The sequence below is a fragment of the Gorilla gorilla genome, chromosome 10 (assembly GCF_029281585.2).
Source record: "Gorilla gorilla gorilla isolate KB3781 chromosome 10, NHGRI_mGorGor1-v2.1_pri, whole genome shotgun sequence".
In the NCBI taxonomy this organism is placed as follows: domain Eukaryota; kingdom Metazoa; phylum Chordata; class Mammalia; order Primates; family Hominidae; genus Gorilla; species Gorilla gorilla.
In genome coordinates, this window is record NC_073234.2 from 115,796,208 (window position 1) to 115,815,025 (window position 18,818).

Consider the following 18,818-nt stretch of genomic DNA (forward strand, 5'->3'; position numbering starts at 1 on the left):
TGGACTTGGGCCTCTATCCTACCTCAAATGACTTAGTTTCCTCATCTAAAAAATGGCATGATGACACTATCTACCTCATGGGGTTGTTATAAAATTTAAATGATTGATTGAATGTTTATAAAAGTCCCACACAATACCCAGAACATCAGTAGTTTTAGCCACTATAACTTACTTTAATAATAATAATAATATTTAATAATAATAATAACTTACTTTAATAATAATAGTAATACCTCCATAGTATTCTACTATGGGTCTTCCTTTTTGTTTTTCATCTGCTGGTACCTTTTTTCTTTTTGCTTAGTATACTTTCTTTTTCCTTTAATCCTGGCTTTTATTTTCTGCCTATCCTTCTTCCCATGTAGAAAAATCGATGGGACAACTGAGGAAGAAGATAACATTGAGCTGAATGAAGAAGGAAGGCCGGTGCAGACGTCCAGGCCAAGCCCCCCACTCTGCGACTGCCGCTGCTGCGGCCTCCCCAAGCGTTACATCATTGCTATCATGAGTGGGCTGGGATTCTGCATTTCCTTTGGGATCCGGTGCAATCTTGGGGTTGCCATTGTGGAAATGGTCAACAATAGCACCGTATATGTTGATGGAAAACCGGAAATTCAGGTTGGTATCAGTCCATGGTGGAAGACTTTTCTTTTTGAGACAGGGTCTCACTCGGTCTCCCAGGCTAGAGTACGTGGCGCGATCTTGGCTTACTGCAGCCCCAACCTGCCAGGTTGAAATTAACTTCCCATCTCAGCATCCTCCCATTTCAGCATCTCAGATGAGTAGCTCCTCCCATCTCAGCATCTCAGCATCTCAGATCAGTAGCTGAGACTACAATCCTGAGGAAACTGTTGACTGCAGCTGTGTCAATACTTTGCTCCTTGAGAGAAAGCCCTGCAATTCCTTCAGTGATATGACAAAAATGGAGAGTGGCTACTTGTGTTGGGCATTGTGCAAAGTGATGGGGATAGAAAGGTGAACGACCTAGACTGAGCCCTGTCCTCATGGAGACAAGTAAGTGATAACAGTTTGAGGGGGTAGGTGCTGCGTTGGAGGTACACAGGATGCTCGGGCTCATAGGAGAGGGCACAGCCCAGACTTCCCTATTGTGAACAAATTCCCAAAGTGATGGCTGGACCAGGCAAAGAGGTTGTGGTGTGGTGGGAAGAAGAATGTTTGAAGAAAAAGGTACTGTGAAGGACTGTAAGAAAGAGACAGAGAGAGAGAGAGAGAGAGAACGTACACATGCTATGTAGGTATATTTTAGGAACTGAAACAGGAGCTCATCATCTTTTCTGTGTCATGGACTCCTGGAGATGACTAATGAAACTTTGCCAAAGTAATGTTTTAAGTTCTTAAAATAAAACACAAAGGATGACAAAATAAGCCAATTATATTAAAATATAAATACCAAAACATTTAAAAATCACATTTGTGACATAGAAACATATGGGCTTCTTTAGTAGTACATCAGTGACAAAATCTAGCATTGGGTCTAACATTTACTCTGATTTTAAGTTGGAATGTATGCCATTGTTGGAAATAGCGGCCATGACTGTAATACGATTTGAACATATTTACGATTTCCACGTGGGACAGAGTCATAGGTACTAGTCATATGACTGTCACTTGTTGCCTACATTCATAATGGCAGAAAATGCTAAATTTTGGTTAAATAAAGATGCATGTTTTCTTCCCATCCAAGTTCTCAGATGCACAGGATTCCATCCACAGACTCCAGGTTGAGAACTCCCAGTGATTGGGTAGAGCACGTTGAGGTGGAGGCAGTGAAGTAAATAGGGGGCTGATCATCCACAGCCTGGTAGGCATGTAGCAAGGGGCTGCAAGCATGGAATGATCACATCTGTGTTCCAGATTGTTCACTGCCCCATCTCAGGGGGCCAGATTGAGGTGAGATAGGAATGGAGGCCACAGGGCCAGTTCAGAGGCCATCATAGTTATAAGCAAGGATACTTCGAAGTGACTTAAATAGTATTGTTTTAGGAATCACTGGAAACATAAAATCTGGTTTGCTGCTTAAACGATAGACCTAGAGAAGTACTGAGGTTATGGGGGAAAAGAAACAAACAAAAATGTCTGTCCAGTGGACACCCCATAAATGCATGTTTCATCGTACTAAACTCACACACTGCAGTGACTCATGCAGAAATCCGTTCATCTGCAGAGAGACATTTAATAGTTCTCTGGTCCCTCCCTCTATTTGAAGAAACATTTAGATCACAGTTTTTTGAACTAGTGTCTGGGAAATCACTGCACTGCAGGCTGTGCCATGAAGAAGGCAGTGCGAGACCTGGAGCCCATACTGTGCTGTGTCCTATGAGACTTTCCAAGAGGGAGACGTGGTAGGCAGTATTTCCTGGACTGACTTGATCATAGAATGCTCTCTTCCAGGCCATATCTATTAGCATCATCTGGCACAGTCTCCTGCCAGGCACTGGTTTGAGAAAATTTGATTTCAATCTGTCAAAAGAAGTCTTTAGTTGGTCTGCAAGCTATTTGTTTTTGCTTTTTTCAAACCAAGAGATTATTCTGCCAGAGGAAAACAGCACCATGGAGATCCTCCTAACTAGTCTCTATTTGATGTCACAGCCAAATCTGTCCTAAAAGGATATCCTGTCTTTTGTGGGGTGTGGGGGATAGAGGTAGAAGGGCATATCATGCATTTTTAAAATAAAAAATGATGTATATTAGCAAGGTTTCAGATGTGTATCACATGCATTCTTTCAGCCTTTTGTGAGCAAGACCAGCTAATTAAAACTTGTCTGCTGAGGCCCAGATCAAAATGAGATGCTGTTTTGCATTTGTTTGTTGCCTGAAAAGATAGACCTTGGTCAATAGAGTCTGCTCTGAGGCATATGGAAAAGACGTTTTGATAAACCTGAGGAACAATGCTAGTGTGCGCTCTAGTTTCTACGGCTGTGCCCTCTGGAGTCTTAAGAGAAACTGATTAAAATCTGAAATATGGCTTAAATTTTTTTCCCCTGGACTCAGGAGTAGGAATTTAGTATCAGTAACTCTAGTACAGCTCTAATTTACAGCAGATTATTTCTCTTGTCCGCCTAGAACAAAGCTTAGATATCAAGTGAGCATGTTCAACCAAATGACAAATACTTTGCTAATTGTATTAAGAAAGGCTGTGAATGGCTGGTATGTTTGTTTGGTTTTTCTGTTTTAAGGGAATAACTAGATATTTGGCACTGAGATATCTTTAAATCTTTATTTCAAAAGAAGGAGAGAAATAAGCAGTATGAATAGGTAGATCTTTCAAATATGTGGCATATGTTCTACAAGGGGTATGAAGAGTGATTTTAACTAATGCGTGAACACTTTTTTTTTTTTTTTTTGAAACGGGATCTCTGTTGCCCAGGCTTCAGTGAAGTGGTGTGATCATAGTTCACTGCAGCCTTGACCTCCTGGGCTTAAGTGATCCTCCCACTTCATTTTCCAAGTAGCTGGGTCCACAGGCTCATGCCACCATTCTTAGCTAATTAAAAAAACTTTTTTTTAGAGATGGGATCATGCCATATTGCCCAGGCTGATCTCAAACCCCTGGCCTCAAGGGATCCTCCTGCCTTGGCCTCCCAAAGTGCTGGGACAAGCATGCACCACTGTGCCTGGCCCATATTTTAAATTTAATAGTTATGAGTTAAAACATGTGAACTCTTAGAAAAGTGTTTGGCATATAGTAAGAAAAAAAAATGACCGAAGTTTGAGAAACTTATGATTTTGTTTTCTCATTACTCTCAGGAAAAGTCCAAAGTTCTTCCCATGGATCGTGGGCCCTGTAGGATTCAGAGCATGGGCTTTGGAACTGTCCAGACCTGGTTTTAATGAGCTCTGGGACCTTGAATAAGTTGCCCTTGTGTCCTGGTCAGAGATTGCTGGTTGCGAAGAAAAGTGCAGTGAAACTGGCTCAAGTTAAAAGGGGATTATTGGGGCCCGGCATGGTGGCTCATGCCTGTAATCCCAGCAATTTGGGAAGCCAAGGTGGGTGGATCACCTGAGGTCAGGAGTTCTAGACTAGCCTGGCCAACATGGTGAAACCCCATCTCTACTAAAAAATACAAAAAATTTAGCCAGACATGGTGGTGCACACCTGTAGTACCAGCTACTTGGGAGGCTGAGGCAGGAGAATCCTGGCAGTTGGAGGTTGTAGTGAGTCGAGATGTGTGAGACTCCATCTAAACAAACAAACAAACAAACAAAAAATGGTAGTGGGGATTATTGTAGGGCTGTAAGAGGATCTCGTGAAAGCCAAGGGCAGAAAGCAGGTCTGTGGTGTATGTTTGTGCAGTCTGCACCCAGGACACAGAAGCCAGCCTGAGGTGGGGCTGAAACCCAGGCTGTCCTCCACCCTGAGGAGGGAAGGGAGTCTTTATGTAATTCTTTCTGAGGCCGCAGGACAGGCCCTGCCAGAAGTGCTGAATGGAGATTTCCCTCGTGGGAACTAGAGAAGCCTTTGCTAAGGTCTCCAGCTTGCTTGCGCCTCAGAGTCTTTCATTTGCTTTTCTTGGAGTCAGCTCCGTTTTCCACGGTCCTTCATGGACTGCTTTCTTTCCTCTTCCCTGGCTTCTCACTGCCCTCCACAGTGGAAGTGCCTTGAGCCTTTGTCTTGCCAGGAAGCTGATTTACTTGGCCCTGACTCTGTGACTCCGTGGGACTTATTTGGGTTCAAGAGTGCACTATTGTCTAACTAGAATCTCTACCGGTTTGATTTGCTTTCTCTCTCTCTCTCTCTCTCTCTCTCTCTCTCTCTCTCTCTCTCTGTGTGTGTGTGTGTGTGAGAGAGAGAGAGAGAGAGAAAGAGAAAGAGACAGAGACACAGAGAGAGGGAGAGGCTGACTGGCTGAGCCTAGCCTATGGCTTTGCTGTCTTAAACTTTTTTTTTTTTTTTTGAGACAGAATCTTCCTCTGTTGCCCAGGCTGGAGTGCGGTGACATGATCTCAGCTCACTGCAACCTCCACCTCCCCGGTTCAAGCAATTCTACTCCTTAGGCTATCAAGTAGCTGGGATTACAGGTGCATGCCACAATGCCCAGCTAATTTTCGTATTTTTAAAATAGAGACGAGGTTTCCCCATGTTGGCCAGGCTGGTCTTGAACTCCTGACTTCAGGTGATCTGTCCACCCCAGCCTCCCAAAGTGCTGGGATTACAGGCGTGAGCCACCACACCTGACTGGTTTGGCTGTCTCTACTCAGGTGTCCAGTCAGCTGTGGTGGTCAGTGGGGGAGAATCCCATGTTGCAGGGGAAGGTGGAATCCTCTCAGAAGTGTGAGCAGACAGGAACTGACATTTCTGGAAGTTCCTTGCTAACCCTCATTGCCCTTATTGTGAAATGGGAATAAAAGGACTGCTTTGAAGATCAAATAAGCTAACCTATATTAAATACCTATATTAGTTCCCTAAGGCTGCCGTAACATATTACCACAAACTTAATGGCTTAAAACAATAGAAATTTATTCTCTCAGAGCTGTGGAGACCGGAAGTCCAAATCAAGGTGTTGGCAGCACCTCATGCCCTCTGAAGACTCTAGCAGAGAATCCTTCCTTGACTCTTCTAGCTTCTAGTGGCTGCAGCAGATCCTCGGTGTGCGACAATGTCACTCTCATGTCTGCCTCCATCTTCACATGGACATCTTTCTGCGTGTCTCCTCTTTTGTCTCAAATCTCCATCTGTCTTTCTCCTATAAGGACACTTGTCATTGGGTTTAGGGCCCAGCTGGATAGTCCAGATATCTCATTTTAAGATTCTTGACATTTTCACATCAGCAAAGACCTGTTTTCCAGATAAGGTAGCATTTATAGGTCCTGGGGATTTGATGTGGATATCTTTTGGGGGCCATTTTTTGGCCTTTCACAATATCTGACACAGTGTTTGGTTTATTATAGTGATGGTCCATATACAGGGCCATTTTTTAAAAAATTTATAATTTAAAAAAATTTTATTGTGATAAGAATGCTTAACATGAGAGCTACTGTTTTAATAAAGTTTTTAGTGTACAATACATTATGGTTGACTCTAAGTACAATGTTGAATAGCAGATCTCTAGAGCTTGTTCATTTTGCTTGACTGAAACTTTTTGCCCATTAATTAGTAACTCCTCATTTCCCCCTCCCCCAGCACCTGACAACCATCATTCTACTCTTCGAGTCTATGAATTTGACTATTTTAGGTATGTCATGTAGGTGGAATCATGCAGTATTTGTCTTTCTGTGACTGGCTCATTTCACTGAGTGTAATGTCCTCCAGGTTCATGCCAGTTGTTACATCTTGCAAAATTTTCTTCTTTATAAAAGATGAATAGTATTCCATTGGTGTGTATACCACATTTCCTTTTGTTTTTGAGATGGAGTCTCACTCTGTCACCCAGGCTGGAGTGCAGTGGCACAATCTTGGCTCACTGCAACTTCCGCCTCCCAGGTTCAAGCGATTCTCCTGCCCCGGCCTCCTGAGTAGTTGGGATTACAGGCACGTGCCACCATGCCAGGCCAGTTTTTATATTTTTAGTAGAGACGGGGTTTCACCACATTGGCCAGGCTGGTCTCGAACTCCTGACCTCAAGTGATCTACCCACCTTGGGCTCCCAAAGTGCTGGGATTACAGGCATGAGCCACTGCGCCCAGCCACATTTTCTTTATTCATCTGTCAATGGGCATTCAGGTTTTTTCCATGTCTTGGCTATTGTGAATAATGCTTCAGTGAACATGGGGGTACTAATATCTTTTTGGATCATGATTTCAACTCTTTTGGATAAATACCCAGAAGTGGGATTGCTAAATCATACATTAGTTCTGTTTTTAAGTTTTGGAGGAACCTCTGTACTGTTTCCATAGTGGCTGCACCCATTCCCACCAACAGTATATAAGGGCTTTATTTTCTCTTCATCCTCACCAACACTTCTTGTCTTTTGTTTTGTTTTTGATAATGGTCATCCTAACAGGTATAAAGTGACGTCTTATGGTGGTTTTGATTTGCATTTCCCTGATGGTTAGTGACATTGACTGCCTTGTCATGTAGATATTGGCCATTTATTGGTCTTCCTTGGAGAAATGTCTATTCAAGACTTTAGTCCACTATTATGGTTTTAATGGGTCTCAAATGACAATGAAAGTCAGTTCTCAGCAGCCTAGGGGCTCTTCTTCATGTATTATTTCTTTCAGAGATTGACAGAAGCACTATTTCCCCAGAGAGAAAGGCATGAGAAAGGGATGTCGTGATTGACAATTAGCAGCTGGTTGAAGTGGGAGTTAGAGAAAGGGTCTAGTTCTCCCTCTGTCTTGGATCCTCAGGTAATTCTGTGGATCTGGGCAAAGAAGTCTTGGCTCTCCTTAGTGAGAAAATTAAGTCTCTCCAAGCAATAGAAAGAATATCGTGTTTTGGGGTTAGGCAGATGAGACGTTTTGTGTCCCCTTTTCCTTGCAAATAGTTGTATGACCTTGGACAAGTAAACTAATCTCTCTAAGCCTTAGTTTCCTCATTTGCAATTACCTCTAGGTGTTTTAAAGATTAAAGGAGGAAATCTGTAGAAAGCACCTTAGTGAAATCATATTCCACCTCTGCTCAAATTTTCCAATGGTTTTCATTTCTCTTTGTTTAAAAGCCAGAGTTCCAGTGATGTCTTAAAGAACCCTTCATCATTGTAACCTCTCTTGCATTAACACCTATTCTCTTCCTCCTCATTCATTACCCTCCAGCTGTACTGACATACTGCTTTTCCTCTAACACGCAAGACACAACCCTACCTTGGGTCCCTTGCACTTGCTGTTTCTCTGCCTGGAAAGCTCACATCTCAAATGACCATATGACTTGCTCCCTTCCTTTCTTTAGGTCTTTACTTAAAACTCATCTTCTCAGTGAAGACTTCCATGGCCATTCTATCTAAAATTTACCCCACCACACTGCCATCCAACACTTCATATTCCCTTCCCTTCTTTATTTTTTCATCTTATTGCTGGTTACCGTCTAACTCTGCCTGTAATTGTTTATCACCTGCTATCTCCACTGGCATCTTCAAAATGGCAGGAGTCACTACAGCTGTTCACTGCTCTACCCCAGTGCATAGAACTATGCGTGTTACACAATAAACACAAAATACAGATTTGGTGAGCTGATTTGAATTAATGATAGCTAGCTAGTTCCTTTTTACCATTGAGCTTCAACTTTCTAATCCGTAAAATGAGAAATAGAGAGTATAGGCCAAAGTGGCTTGGACTGTGAGCTCCTAGAAGGCAAAGACAATGCTTGTTTGAGTCTGTATTTACACTGTCCAGCACCTAACATTGCATTCAGGAAGCACAGGATGAACGTTGAACAGATGGGCGGGTAAATATGTAATAACTTGTGACAGGAAAATAAGATAAGCAGTGATGAAAATTTATAAAACATAGTATGTTGATAATTAGGAACCCTCTTACTCCATATTTGCATTTTGATATCAAAAAGCTTTACAAAGCCATTCATTTATTCATTCATTTGGCGAATACACACTTGTACCTTCTATGTTCCCAGGCGTTTGATTTAGGTACTAAGACTATAAGTCAAACAGGACATGGCTGCTATCTTAGAGTTTCTTGGTGCCCTGTGTGGGAAATTGACATGTGGACGTCCATTCACCGAAGACAGCACTGTGTTGGTGCCATGGCTGTGGGACCAAAGGTCTGTAAGACAAGCCCAAGAAAAAGGGACCAGTTCAATTTTGGGGATTCAGGAAGTTTCCTCTGAGGAAGGACCATTTACAATGAGTCTAAAAAGAATGAATTACTTTACCTGGGAAAGAATATGAGGAAAGGGATTCCAGCCCTAGAGAATCACATTTTCAATGGCCTAAGGGTTGTGGAAGGTTGTGTTGTTGCTATTGCCATCAGCATAGTATCAGTAACGGCTGCTAACATTTATTGAGTCTACACTGTGTGCCAGTCACTATCCTAATCTGTTACATGCAAAATCTCTAAGCAGAGAGATAACCTACTAGAAATATTCATGCCATTTATCCCCACACATCCTATGGATAGGTAGAATGGGCTTTATTATCCTCATTAAGAAATGAGAGACTTAAGACTCTAATTCTCTCTGTGCTATCACAAAACTGGCATCTGAATAATGTAGTAAATAACTTAGTAGCCCCCCAAAACCCCATTTTTTGTTTTATTCATAAGCTATTTTATTTTCTCCTTAGCATTCATTGCTATTTTGTGTTTTCTCTCTCTGTGTATATATATATATATACACACACATTATATATATTTTATATATATATATATATAGAGAGAGAGAGAGAGAGAGAGACACACACATTAGATATATGTATTTTTAGAGACAGGATCTTGCTCTGTCACTCCCACTGGAGTGCAGTGTGTGTTTGTAGCTTACCTTAACCTTGACCAACTCCTGGGTTCCAGGGATCCTCCCACCTCAGCCTCCTGAGTAGCTAGGACTACAGGCACACACCACCACACCTGGCTAGATTTGTATTATTATTATTATTATTACTATTGAGATGGAGTCTCTCTCAGTCACCCAGGCTGGGGTGTAGTGGTGTGATCTTGGCTCACTACAACCTCTGCCTCTTGGGTTCAAGTGATTCTCCTGCCTCAGCCTCCCAAGTAGCTGGGATTACAGGCGTCTGCCACCACACCCAGCTGATTTTTATATTTTTAGTAGAGATGGGATTTCACCATGTTGGCTAGGCTGGTCTCGAACTCCTGACCTCAAATGATCCACCCACCTCTATCTCCCAAAGTGCTGGGATTACAGGCGTGAGCCATTGCACCTGGCCTAGCTGGCTAGATTTTTGATTTTTTGTAGAGATGGGGTCTCACCACGTTGCCCAGGCTGGTCTTGAGCTCCTGGCCTCAAGTAATCCTCTTGCCTAGGCCTTCCAAAGCATTGGGATTACAGGTGTGAGTCACCATGACCATTAATATAAATACATATATATTTAAATTTGTACATCATCTCTTATTACAATGTGAAATCTATGAGAGCAGGGACTTTTGTTTGTTTGTTTGTTTCGTTTTTTTTTTTGAGATGGAGTCTCGCTCTGTTGCCCAAGCTGGAATGCAGTGGTGCAATCTCAGCTCACTGCAAATTCCATCTCCCAGGTTCACCCCATTCTCCTGCCTCAGCCTCCTGAGTAGCTGGGACTACAGGTGCCCGCCACCACGCCCGGCTAATTTTTTTTTGTATTTTTAGTAGAGATGGGGTTTCACCGTGTTAGCCAGGATGGTCTGGATCTCCTGACCTCGTGATCCACCCGCCTCGGCCTCCCAAAGTACTGGGATTACAGGTGTGAGCCACCGCACCTGGCCGGTTTTGTTTTTTAAGATGGGGTTTCACTCTGTTGCCCAGGCTGGAGTGCATTGGCACTATCTTGGCTCACTGCAGCCTCGACCTCCTGGGCTCAAGCCATCTTCCCACCTCAGCCTCCTAAATAACTGGGACTACAGGCACACACCACTACGCCTGGCCCAGGACTTTTGCTTGCTGCTATCCCCAAGTATGTAAGATGCCCTCCATAAGTATGTGTTGAATAAATGAAAAAAGAAAGACCTCATGAGGTAATTATTGTGTAGGCTCATTGGTGAAAAATGGTTGTCAGCCTTTTTCTAACAAACACAACTATATCTGATTTCTCATTTCCAGACAGCACAGTTTAACTGGGATCCAGAAACAGTGGGCCTTATCCATGGATCTTTTTTCTGGGGCTATATTATGACACAAATTCCAGGTGGTTTCATTTCAAACAAGTTTGCTGCTAACAGGTAAGATAAATTGACATAACATGATACAAACCAATGAAATGTGGCTTTGTACCTATAAATTCTGCATAGCTGGCTCTCAATTTGGGGGTGCAGAATGAAAAACAGGAGCCATTTGGATAGATGCAATTCACAGATACTGATCCCAAATGACCCTGATCTTAATTTATTTTTATTTTTATTTTTGAGACGGTGTCTCACTCTGTCACCCAGGCTGGAGGGCAGTGGTGTGATCTTGGCTCACTGCAACCTCTGCCCCACCCCCTCCCCCACCCCACTCGGCATTCAAGCAACTCTGGTTCCTCAGCCTCCTGAACAGCTGGGATTAAAAGTGTGCACCACTACACCCAGCTAACTTTTGTATTTTTGGTAGAGACGAGGTTTCACCATGTTGGCCAGGCTGATCTCAAACTCTTGACCTCAAGTGATCCACCCGCCTTAGCCTCCCAAAGTACTGGGATTACAGGCGTGTGAGACACCAGCGCCCAGTCAAGAGTTTCTTTTTATTTCGTTTTTCATCCAATTAAATTTACCTTGCAACTCTTCAAGTGATTATGTGGTAAAAAGACCAATCAACTCTGAGTCAGGAGAAATGGTTCCCGCCCCCTAACTGGATCACTGGGTGACCTCTATTGAGTCACTTTCCTTCCCTCCCTGGGCCTCAGTTTCTTCATCTGTGAAATGAAACATTGGACTAGATTGTATTTCAGTTCCCCTTGACCAGTGACATTCTGTAATCTTATGTTAATATCACCCAGTACCATAAAGGTTTTCTCAGATGAGTGGTGGGGGCTTGCCTCTAGACTGCAAGATGTGTCTCTAATGTCCTCGAGACTCTGTAGTGGGTGTTTGAGCAATTAAAAGTACCCAAGAACAGAGTGAGCTGTCTCAAGAAGCAGTGAGTTCTCTGTCACTGGAGGTAGTCAAGCAGAGGAGGATGGCCACTTGGGGGAGATGTTGTAGAGTGTATCATGTGTTACAAAAGGAGTGAACTAAATCTCTCCAGGTCCCTTCCAATTGTATTTCCCATATGACTTTCCATAAATGGATTTCATAAAGTGCATTCCATTTTAAAAAAGTGGTTTTTTTTCAAATTCTAAAGCACAACTCATTAGATAGTTGTGAAAACAATATAATGATTTACCAATGAGCATTTTTAAAAAAGAAAGAGAGAAATAGAAGAAAAGATAATCAAATAGAATAAAATAGAAAATATCTGAATGCATTGCACATAAGGGTAAATATTGGTTTTTGAGACCTGTTTCAGTTACATTTGTATGTATGAGTATGGACTGGGTTGCAATGTAAAATATATTTTGTTTATGGGTTAAGGTAAAAAAATTGGAAGCCACTACCATAAGATCTAAATAGGAATAAGCATATATTTATTTAGGTTCTTGTCTAATTTATGTCTTTTATTTATTGTTACTTATCTATTGTATTCTTTTTAAAAAGTGATAAAATATTGGTTGCTATGGTTTCCTGGGTTACTGCTTACACCTCTGCCTTGAAAAAAAATCACACATAATCTAATTTCCCAGCACATAAAAAGAGTGGAAACATCATCAACATATGTGAGAGGGGAAGAAAATGCTGCTTGCTCTCTTTTCCCAGGGCACCCTTAGCTGGCCAGAGAATGGGAGCTAAGACAGGTACACAACCTGTCTTGTGCTTGGCTGGTCCCAGGACCTACAAGGCTTCTTGGATAGTCAGTGTTTCTGACTCTGGGAAGCAGGAAACAACCTCAAACATACAGTAACAGTCAGAAAAGATCAGTCAGTGGGGAACCAGGCAGGATGGTAGGTCTCTAGCAAGCTTACCTGAACCTGGCCAATCTCCAACTTTTCAGTACATCAACCAGGCAGGACATCCCTGTGCCACCAAAAATTTGTTCATAGTTGGTCCAGGGGCCAGAGCTTGGGAATCAAAGAAGCCCAAGAGTCTAGCTTGGGGTACACTAGACCCTAACACATCTATTTCTCCAAATTACAGGTGCCAGCCGCCATGCCTGGCTAATTTTTTGTATTTTTAGTAGAGATGGGGTTCACCATGTTGGCCAGGCTGGTCTCAAACTCCTGACCTCAGGTGATCCACCCACCTCAGCCTCCCAAAGTGCTGGGATTACAGGTGCGATCTTTCCACAGGGATTTCCACAGGGATCTTTCATGAACTGTTAGGTTTGTTTCTGGTGCTTAGCTGAAGCAGCACATCCATCAGCGGGCCTGCCGAATAACACAATGCTTTGGTCCCTCAGGGTCTTTGGAGCTGCCATCTTCTTAACATCGACTCTGAACATGTTCATTCCTTCTGCAGCCAGAGTGCATTACGGATGCGTCATGTGTGTCAGAATTCTGCAAGGTTTAGTGGAGGTAGGAGATACTTTCCTTACAGTTTTTGATGTTGCTAGAGACAGCGCAGTCCTTTAGAAAATTCAGCTTCTGAAGAAAATCACCTTTACTCAGTTTTTTTCTATATTTTCTTCCTTTTCCTGCTGTTTCCATTCTCTGGTAATGGCTAAAATTGCAAGAATTTTAATTAAAATGCCTTGTGTGATTTTACATTTATGAACAATAAAGTACCCTTGCATAATGATCTTAGAGATAATCTAACCTGACCCTCTTCATTTTAATAGATAGTGTAACTGAAGCCCAGATCTACAGTTCACATAGCAGAGGCTCATTCCACTAAAACAATTTAAGTGGATTCATTAATAAATCTGTACATTTTCAAGGGTGTAGTCTGATGCAGAGATTTAATTCAATGAAGGAGGCAGCATGATATGGAGCCAGAAGATAAATATTTTGGACTTTACAGGCCATACAGTGTCTGTTGCACCTACTCAACCCTGCTGTTATAGTGCAAAAGCAGCCAGAGACAATATGGAAACAAATGGGAATGGCTACATTCCAATTAAACATTTTACGAACTGAAAGTTGAACTTCATATGATTGTTGTGTGCCATTAAATATTATTCTTCTTTTGATTTTTTTTCTCACCATTTTAAAATGTAAAAAACATTCTTAGCTTGTGGGCTATACAAAAACAGATGGTGAACCAATTGGCCCATAGTTTGCCAACCCTCGATATACAGCAATGTTTCCCAAACACAGTCATTCACCTCTGACCTTCGCCAGTTTGTTATGCCCATGTACAACTTGTACTATTATTTGCCTATTGTTTTCCCTAGATCGACTCATTTAAAACAAAAAACAAAAGATACCTATTACTCTAAGCAATACCATCTTTGAAATCATGGGTTTGATGTGCTAGTTACATCTTTTCCTTTTTTTTTTTTTTGAGATAGAGTCTCGCTCTGTAGCCCAGGCTGAAGTGCGGTGGCACGATCTCGGCCCATTGCAACATCTGCCTCCCAGGTTCCAGCGATTCTCCTGCCTCAGCCTCCTGAGTAGCTGGGACTACAGGTGCCAGTCACCACACCCAGCTAATTTTTTGTATTTTTAGTAGAGATGGGGTTTTACCATGTTGGCCAGGATGGTCTTGAACTCCTGACCTCAGGTGATCCGCCCGCCTCAGCCTCCCAAAGTGCTGGGATTAGAGGTGTTAGCCACCATGCCCAGCCACTAGTTACATCTTTTTCAAAGCATACATATATATATATATATATATATATATATATATATATATATATATGTGTGTGTATATATATATAGTATAATTATATATAAATTTAATTATATATAGATTAATTATAAAATATATACTAGTGTATATATGTTATATATGTATATATAATATATACATATATGTATATATATAAAATATATACATATATAGTATATATATAAAATATATACTATATAGTATATATATAAAATATATACTATATAGTATATATATAAAATATATACTATATAGTATATGTATATAAAATATATACTATATAGTATATATATATAATATATACATATATAGTATATATATATAAAATATATACTATATATATAAAATATATACTATATATATAAAATATATACATATATAGTATATATAAAATATATACATATATAGTATATATAAAATATATACATATATAGTATATATAAAATATATACATATATAGTATATATATGTAATATATACATATATAGTATATATATGTAATATATACATATATAGTATATATATAAAATATATACTATATAGTATATATAGTGTATATATAATATATATAGTGTATATATACTGTATCATATATAGTGTATATATATAATATACATACACTAGTATATATGTTATAATTAAAAATGTAAGTTGTTATATCATTTCAAATCCAACTCCAGTCCCACTAGAGGGACATATACGACACTTTGGGATGTACCCGTGTAGTGGAAAGAACATGATATTAGCATCCATGAAGACTAAATTTTAGTCACTTAACAGCCCTGAGCCTCAGGTTCTGTATCTTGAAATGAGTGGATGGACCAACTGATTGTGGAAGGCTCTTCCTACACTGATAGTCTATGATAATATGAAATATAAATATAAAGACCTTTTCCCCCATCTCCTACCATGCTTACATGTGAACTGTATTTGAATTTCAGCATCTGTACTGTGAGTCAAAATAGCTCAATCATGCTGTTTAGTGTCTGTTTTAGTCCATTTGGGCTTCTACAGAATACCATAAACTAGGTAGGTTATAAACAAAAGAATTTTTTTTTTTTTTTTTTTTGAGACAGAGTCTCACTGTGTCACCAAGGCCGGAGGCAGTGGTGTGATCTCAGCTCACTGCAACCTCTGCCTCCCAGGTTCAAGCGATTCTTCTGCTTCAGCCTCCTGCATAGCTGGGATAACAGGCACATGCCACTGCACCCGGCTAATTTTTGTATTTTTGGTAGAGATAGGATTTTTCCATGTTGGCCAGACTGGTCTCGAACTCCTGACTTCAGGTGATCCGCCCACCTCAGCCTCCCAAACTGTTGGGATTACAAGCATAAGCCACTGTGCCTGGCCTTTTTTTTTTTTCAGACAGTCTCGCTCTGTCGCTCAGGCTGAAGTGCAGTGGTGCAATCTCAGCTCACTGCAATCTCTGCCTCCTGGGTTCAGGCGATTCTTGTGCCTCAGCCTCCCAAGTAGTTGGGATTACAGGCATGCACCACCACGCCCAACTAGTTTTTGTATTTTTAGTAGAGATGGGGTTTCATCATGTTGGCTAGGCTGGTCTTGAACTCCTGGCTTCAAGTGATCCGTCCACCTCGGCCTCTCAATGTGCTGGGACTACAGGCGTGAGCCACCGCTCCTGGCCTAGAAATGTATTTCTTACAGTTCTGGAGGCTGAGGAGTCAAAGATCAAGGTGCTGGCAGATCGGTGACTTGGGAGAGCTAGCTTCCTGGTTCATAAACAACTACCTTCTCTTTGTCTGCCCATGGCAGAACGGATGAGGGAGCTCTCTGGAGTTTCTTTTACAAGGCACTAATCTCATTCATGAGGGCTACACCCTTATTACTTAGTCACTTCCCAAAGGTCCATCTCCAAATACCATCACATTGGGAATTAGGTTTTAACATAGGAATTTGGTGGGGATACAAACATTCAACCTACAACAGTGTCTGTAAATTGGGCTTTTATATTGTAGCCTGTGTGAAGAAGCAGCATCCATATTTTAAACACAAGCAGAAACTACAGTCAAATCAACTAATCTATTTTCAACTCTTCTGCCAGGGTGTGACCTACCCAGCCTGCCATGGGATGTGGAGTAAGTGGGCACCACCTTTGGAGAGAAGCCGACTGGCCACAACCTCTTTTTGTGGTGGGTATATTAGAATCGTAACAAATTTTATTTATGAATGCTTTTTTTGGGTTCATGCAGTGGCTCACGCCTGTAATCTCAGCACTTTAGGGAGGCCGAGGCAGGAGGATCCCTGGAGCCCAGGAGTTCGAGATCAGCCTGGACAATATAGTGACACTTCGTCTTTAAAAAAAAAAAAAAAAAATTAGCCAAGCATGGAGGTGTGTGCCTGGGATCCTAGCTACTAGGGAGGCTGAGGCAGGAGGACTGCTTGAGCCTGGGAGGTTGAGGCTGCATTAAGCTATGATGGCCACAGCACTCCAGCCTGAGTGACAGAGTGAGACCTTGTATCTAAAAAGAAAAAAGAAATGGAATGCTTTTTTGGCTTCAAGCAACTGAAAACCCTACTAAGGGCCTTAAAATGAGTCTATTTATTTTATATAACAGAATTCTAAAGGTGAGTGGTGGCTAGTGTTGGTTCTGCTGCTCAAAAATCCATCCAGGGCCTAGGCATGTTCTGACTTTCTACTCTGCTATCCTCAGACATAGCTTTTTATTTACTTCTGTGCTTATTCCATCTGTCCCTTTCATCAGGAAAACAAAAGCTTTCCCAAAGCCCCCTACCAACCTTCCACTTTAATTTCTTTGGCCCTAACTGTATCATATGCTTTACTAAATGCAGAGGAGGCTAGGCAAGCAGATGCCTAGCTTCATCAGCCTCTTCAGGAGTGAAGGGGAAGGGAGAAAGGGTTGGAAGTGGTTATTGGATTAGCCAACAAATGACATTTGCTAAGGACAAAAGTGGAAAGATGGGATCATCAAGCATCCCACGCCTCTTCTTTTTATATGAAACTAAAGTTCAGTGACTTGCCCAAGATCATGGAGCTAGAACGAGACCTGACTGTTGATCTGGAACTTTCCTTACTTCACGCTCCTACCATGTACACATTGTCATATAGACATGTAAATTAATTTTTGTCATTATATCCCAGATAATAAGAAGTAGAGACCATCCATCTTATCTGAAAGTAAATGAGTAGCCCCCAAGTAGTATGTGACTTTAATTCCTGCATCTCCAAACTTCACCTCGCTGAGGTTGCCATCTCCAAGCTACCCCTGTGGGACAGGCCTCTCTAGGTGTGGCTGGGTCCCTAGGTATCAATCAACAACAGAATTACAACAGCACATGCTGCTGCCATCAACACAGTGGTAAATGTGTTGGGGGAAGGGGCCCATGAAGGTAAAAGTACCTTAGACCAGCCAGGCACGGTGGCTCACACCTGTAATCCCAGCACTTTGGGAGGCTGAGGTGGAGGATTGCTTGAGCCTAGGAGTTTGAGACCAACCTGGGCAACATGGTGAAACCCCATCTCTACCAAAAATACAAAAAATTAGCTGGGTGCGGTGGCTCATGCCTGTGGTCCCAGCTACTCAGGAGGCCAAGGTGGGAGGATCGCTTGAGCCCGGAGGTGGAGGTTGCAGTGAGCCGAGATCACACCATTGTACTCCAGCCTGGGTGACAGAAGAAGACCCCATCTCAAAAAAAAAAAAAAAAAAAAAGTACCTTAGACCACAAAAGTCACAGTGTGGCCTAGGCAGTGTGAATTACAGCTTAGGTCTGTCTGATTTTCAAACTAGCACACTTTTCCTAAGATATTCTTCTTTGCTAAAGGGAGAAAGATAGCTTTCTATTTATTTCTGCATATGTTTTAATTTTTCTCTTCCTGCTGGCCTTTTACCTCCTTGAAATAATAATAAAGTAATCCTGAGAATGTGGTGTGAGGTATTCACCACTATGCCTACTTTGTGCCTAGTTGGGAATTGCATGCTCAGCTGAGATGTCTTTACATATTCAGTGTCTCTTGTCCTTAGAAACCATCTCCATCCGCTCATTTGCAGTTTAAGAGCATCTCCATCCCTACTACTCTGCTTATACCAACTCTAGAAGAGGATAAGACTCACCCCAGCTGGGCTTGTGGCTTGTTAGATCCTTGACCTTACTTTCTTTGGATGGTTTATTTGTAAGACCTTTCATTTTGATTTGCCAGCAAAATGAGCATGACTAGCAGCCACTCCCCATTCTTAGTGTGTTTTTATAGCCCTAAAAGGGCTGATTTAAGAAATGGTTTGACTCTCAAGGAAAGTTACCTGATCAAGGACACAGGCCTCATTACATGTCCCAGCTAAGGTGTGGCCTTGGTTTCAAAGAACAGGCAAAGGAAAATGTTGAAGAAGGAAACCCAGGCTTGGAGCGTATCAATTCTTAATCTTAAAAGATATTGGAGTTAGAAG

The 18,818-nt window shown here is 41.6% G+C and overlaps 1 protein-coding gene across 2 annotated transcripts in view; it reads left to right on the forward strand.

The window, feature by feature from the left end:
- SLC17A8 (solute carrier family 17 member 8) overlaps positions 1-18,818 on the forward strand; it is a 65,873-nt gene that overhangs the window by 23,675 nt on the left and 23,380 nt on the right. The window contains exons 2-6 of one of the 2 annotated variants that reach the window (XM_055358755.2): positions 366-618; positions 8,531-8,677; positions 10,664-10,782; positions 13,034-13,148; positions 16,460-16,547. In XM_055358755.2, the coding sequence (XP_055214730.1) occupies positions 366-618; positions 8,531-8,677; positions 10,664-10,782; positions 13,034-13,148; positions 16,460-16,547 (722 nt within the window). The remainder of the gene's footprint in view (positions 1-365; positions 619-8,530; positions 8,678-10,663; positions 10,783-13,033; positions 13,149-16,459; positions 16,548-18,818) is intronic. The other variant, XM_004053739.4, reaches the window with a different exon arrangement.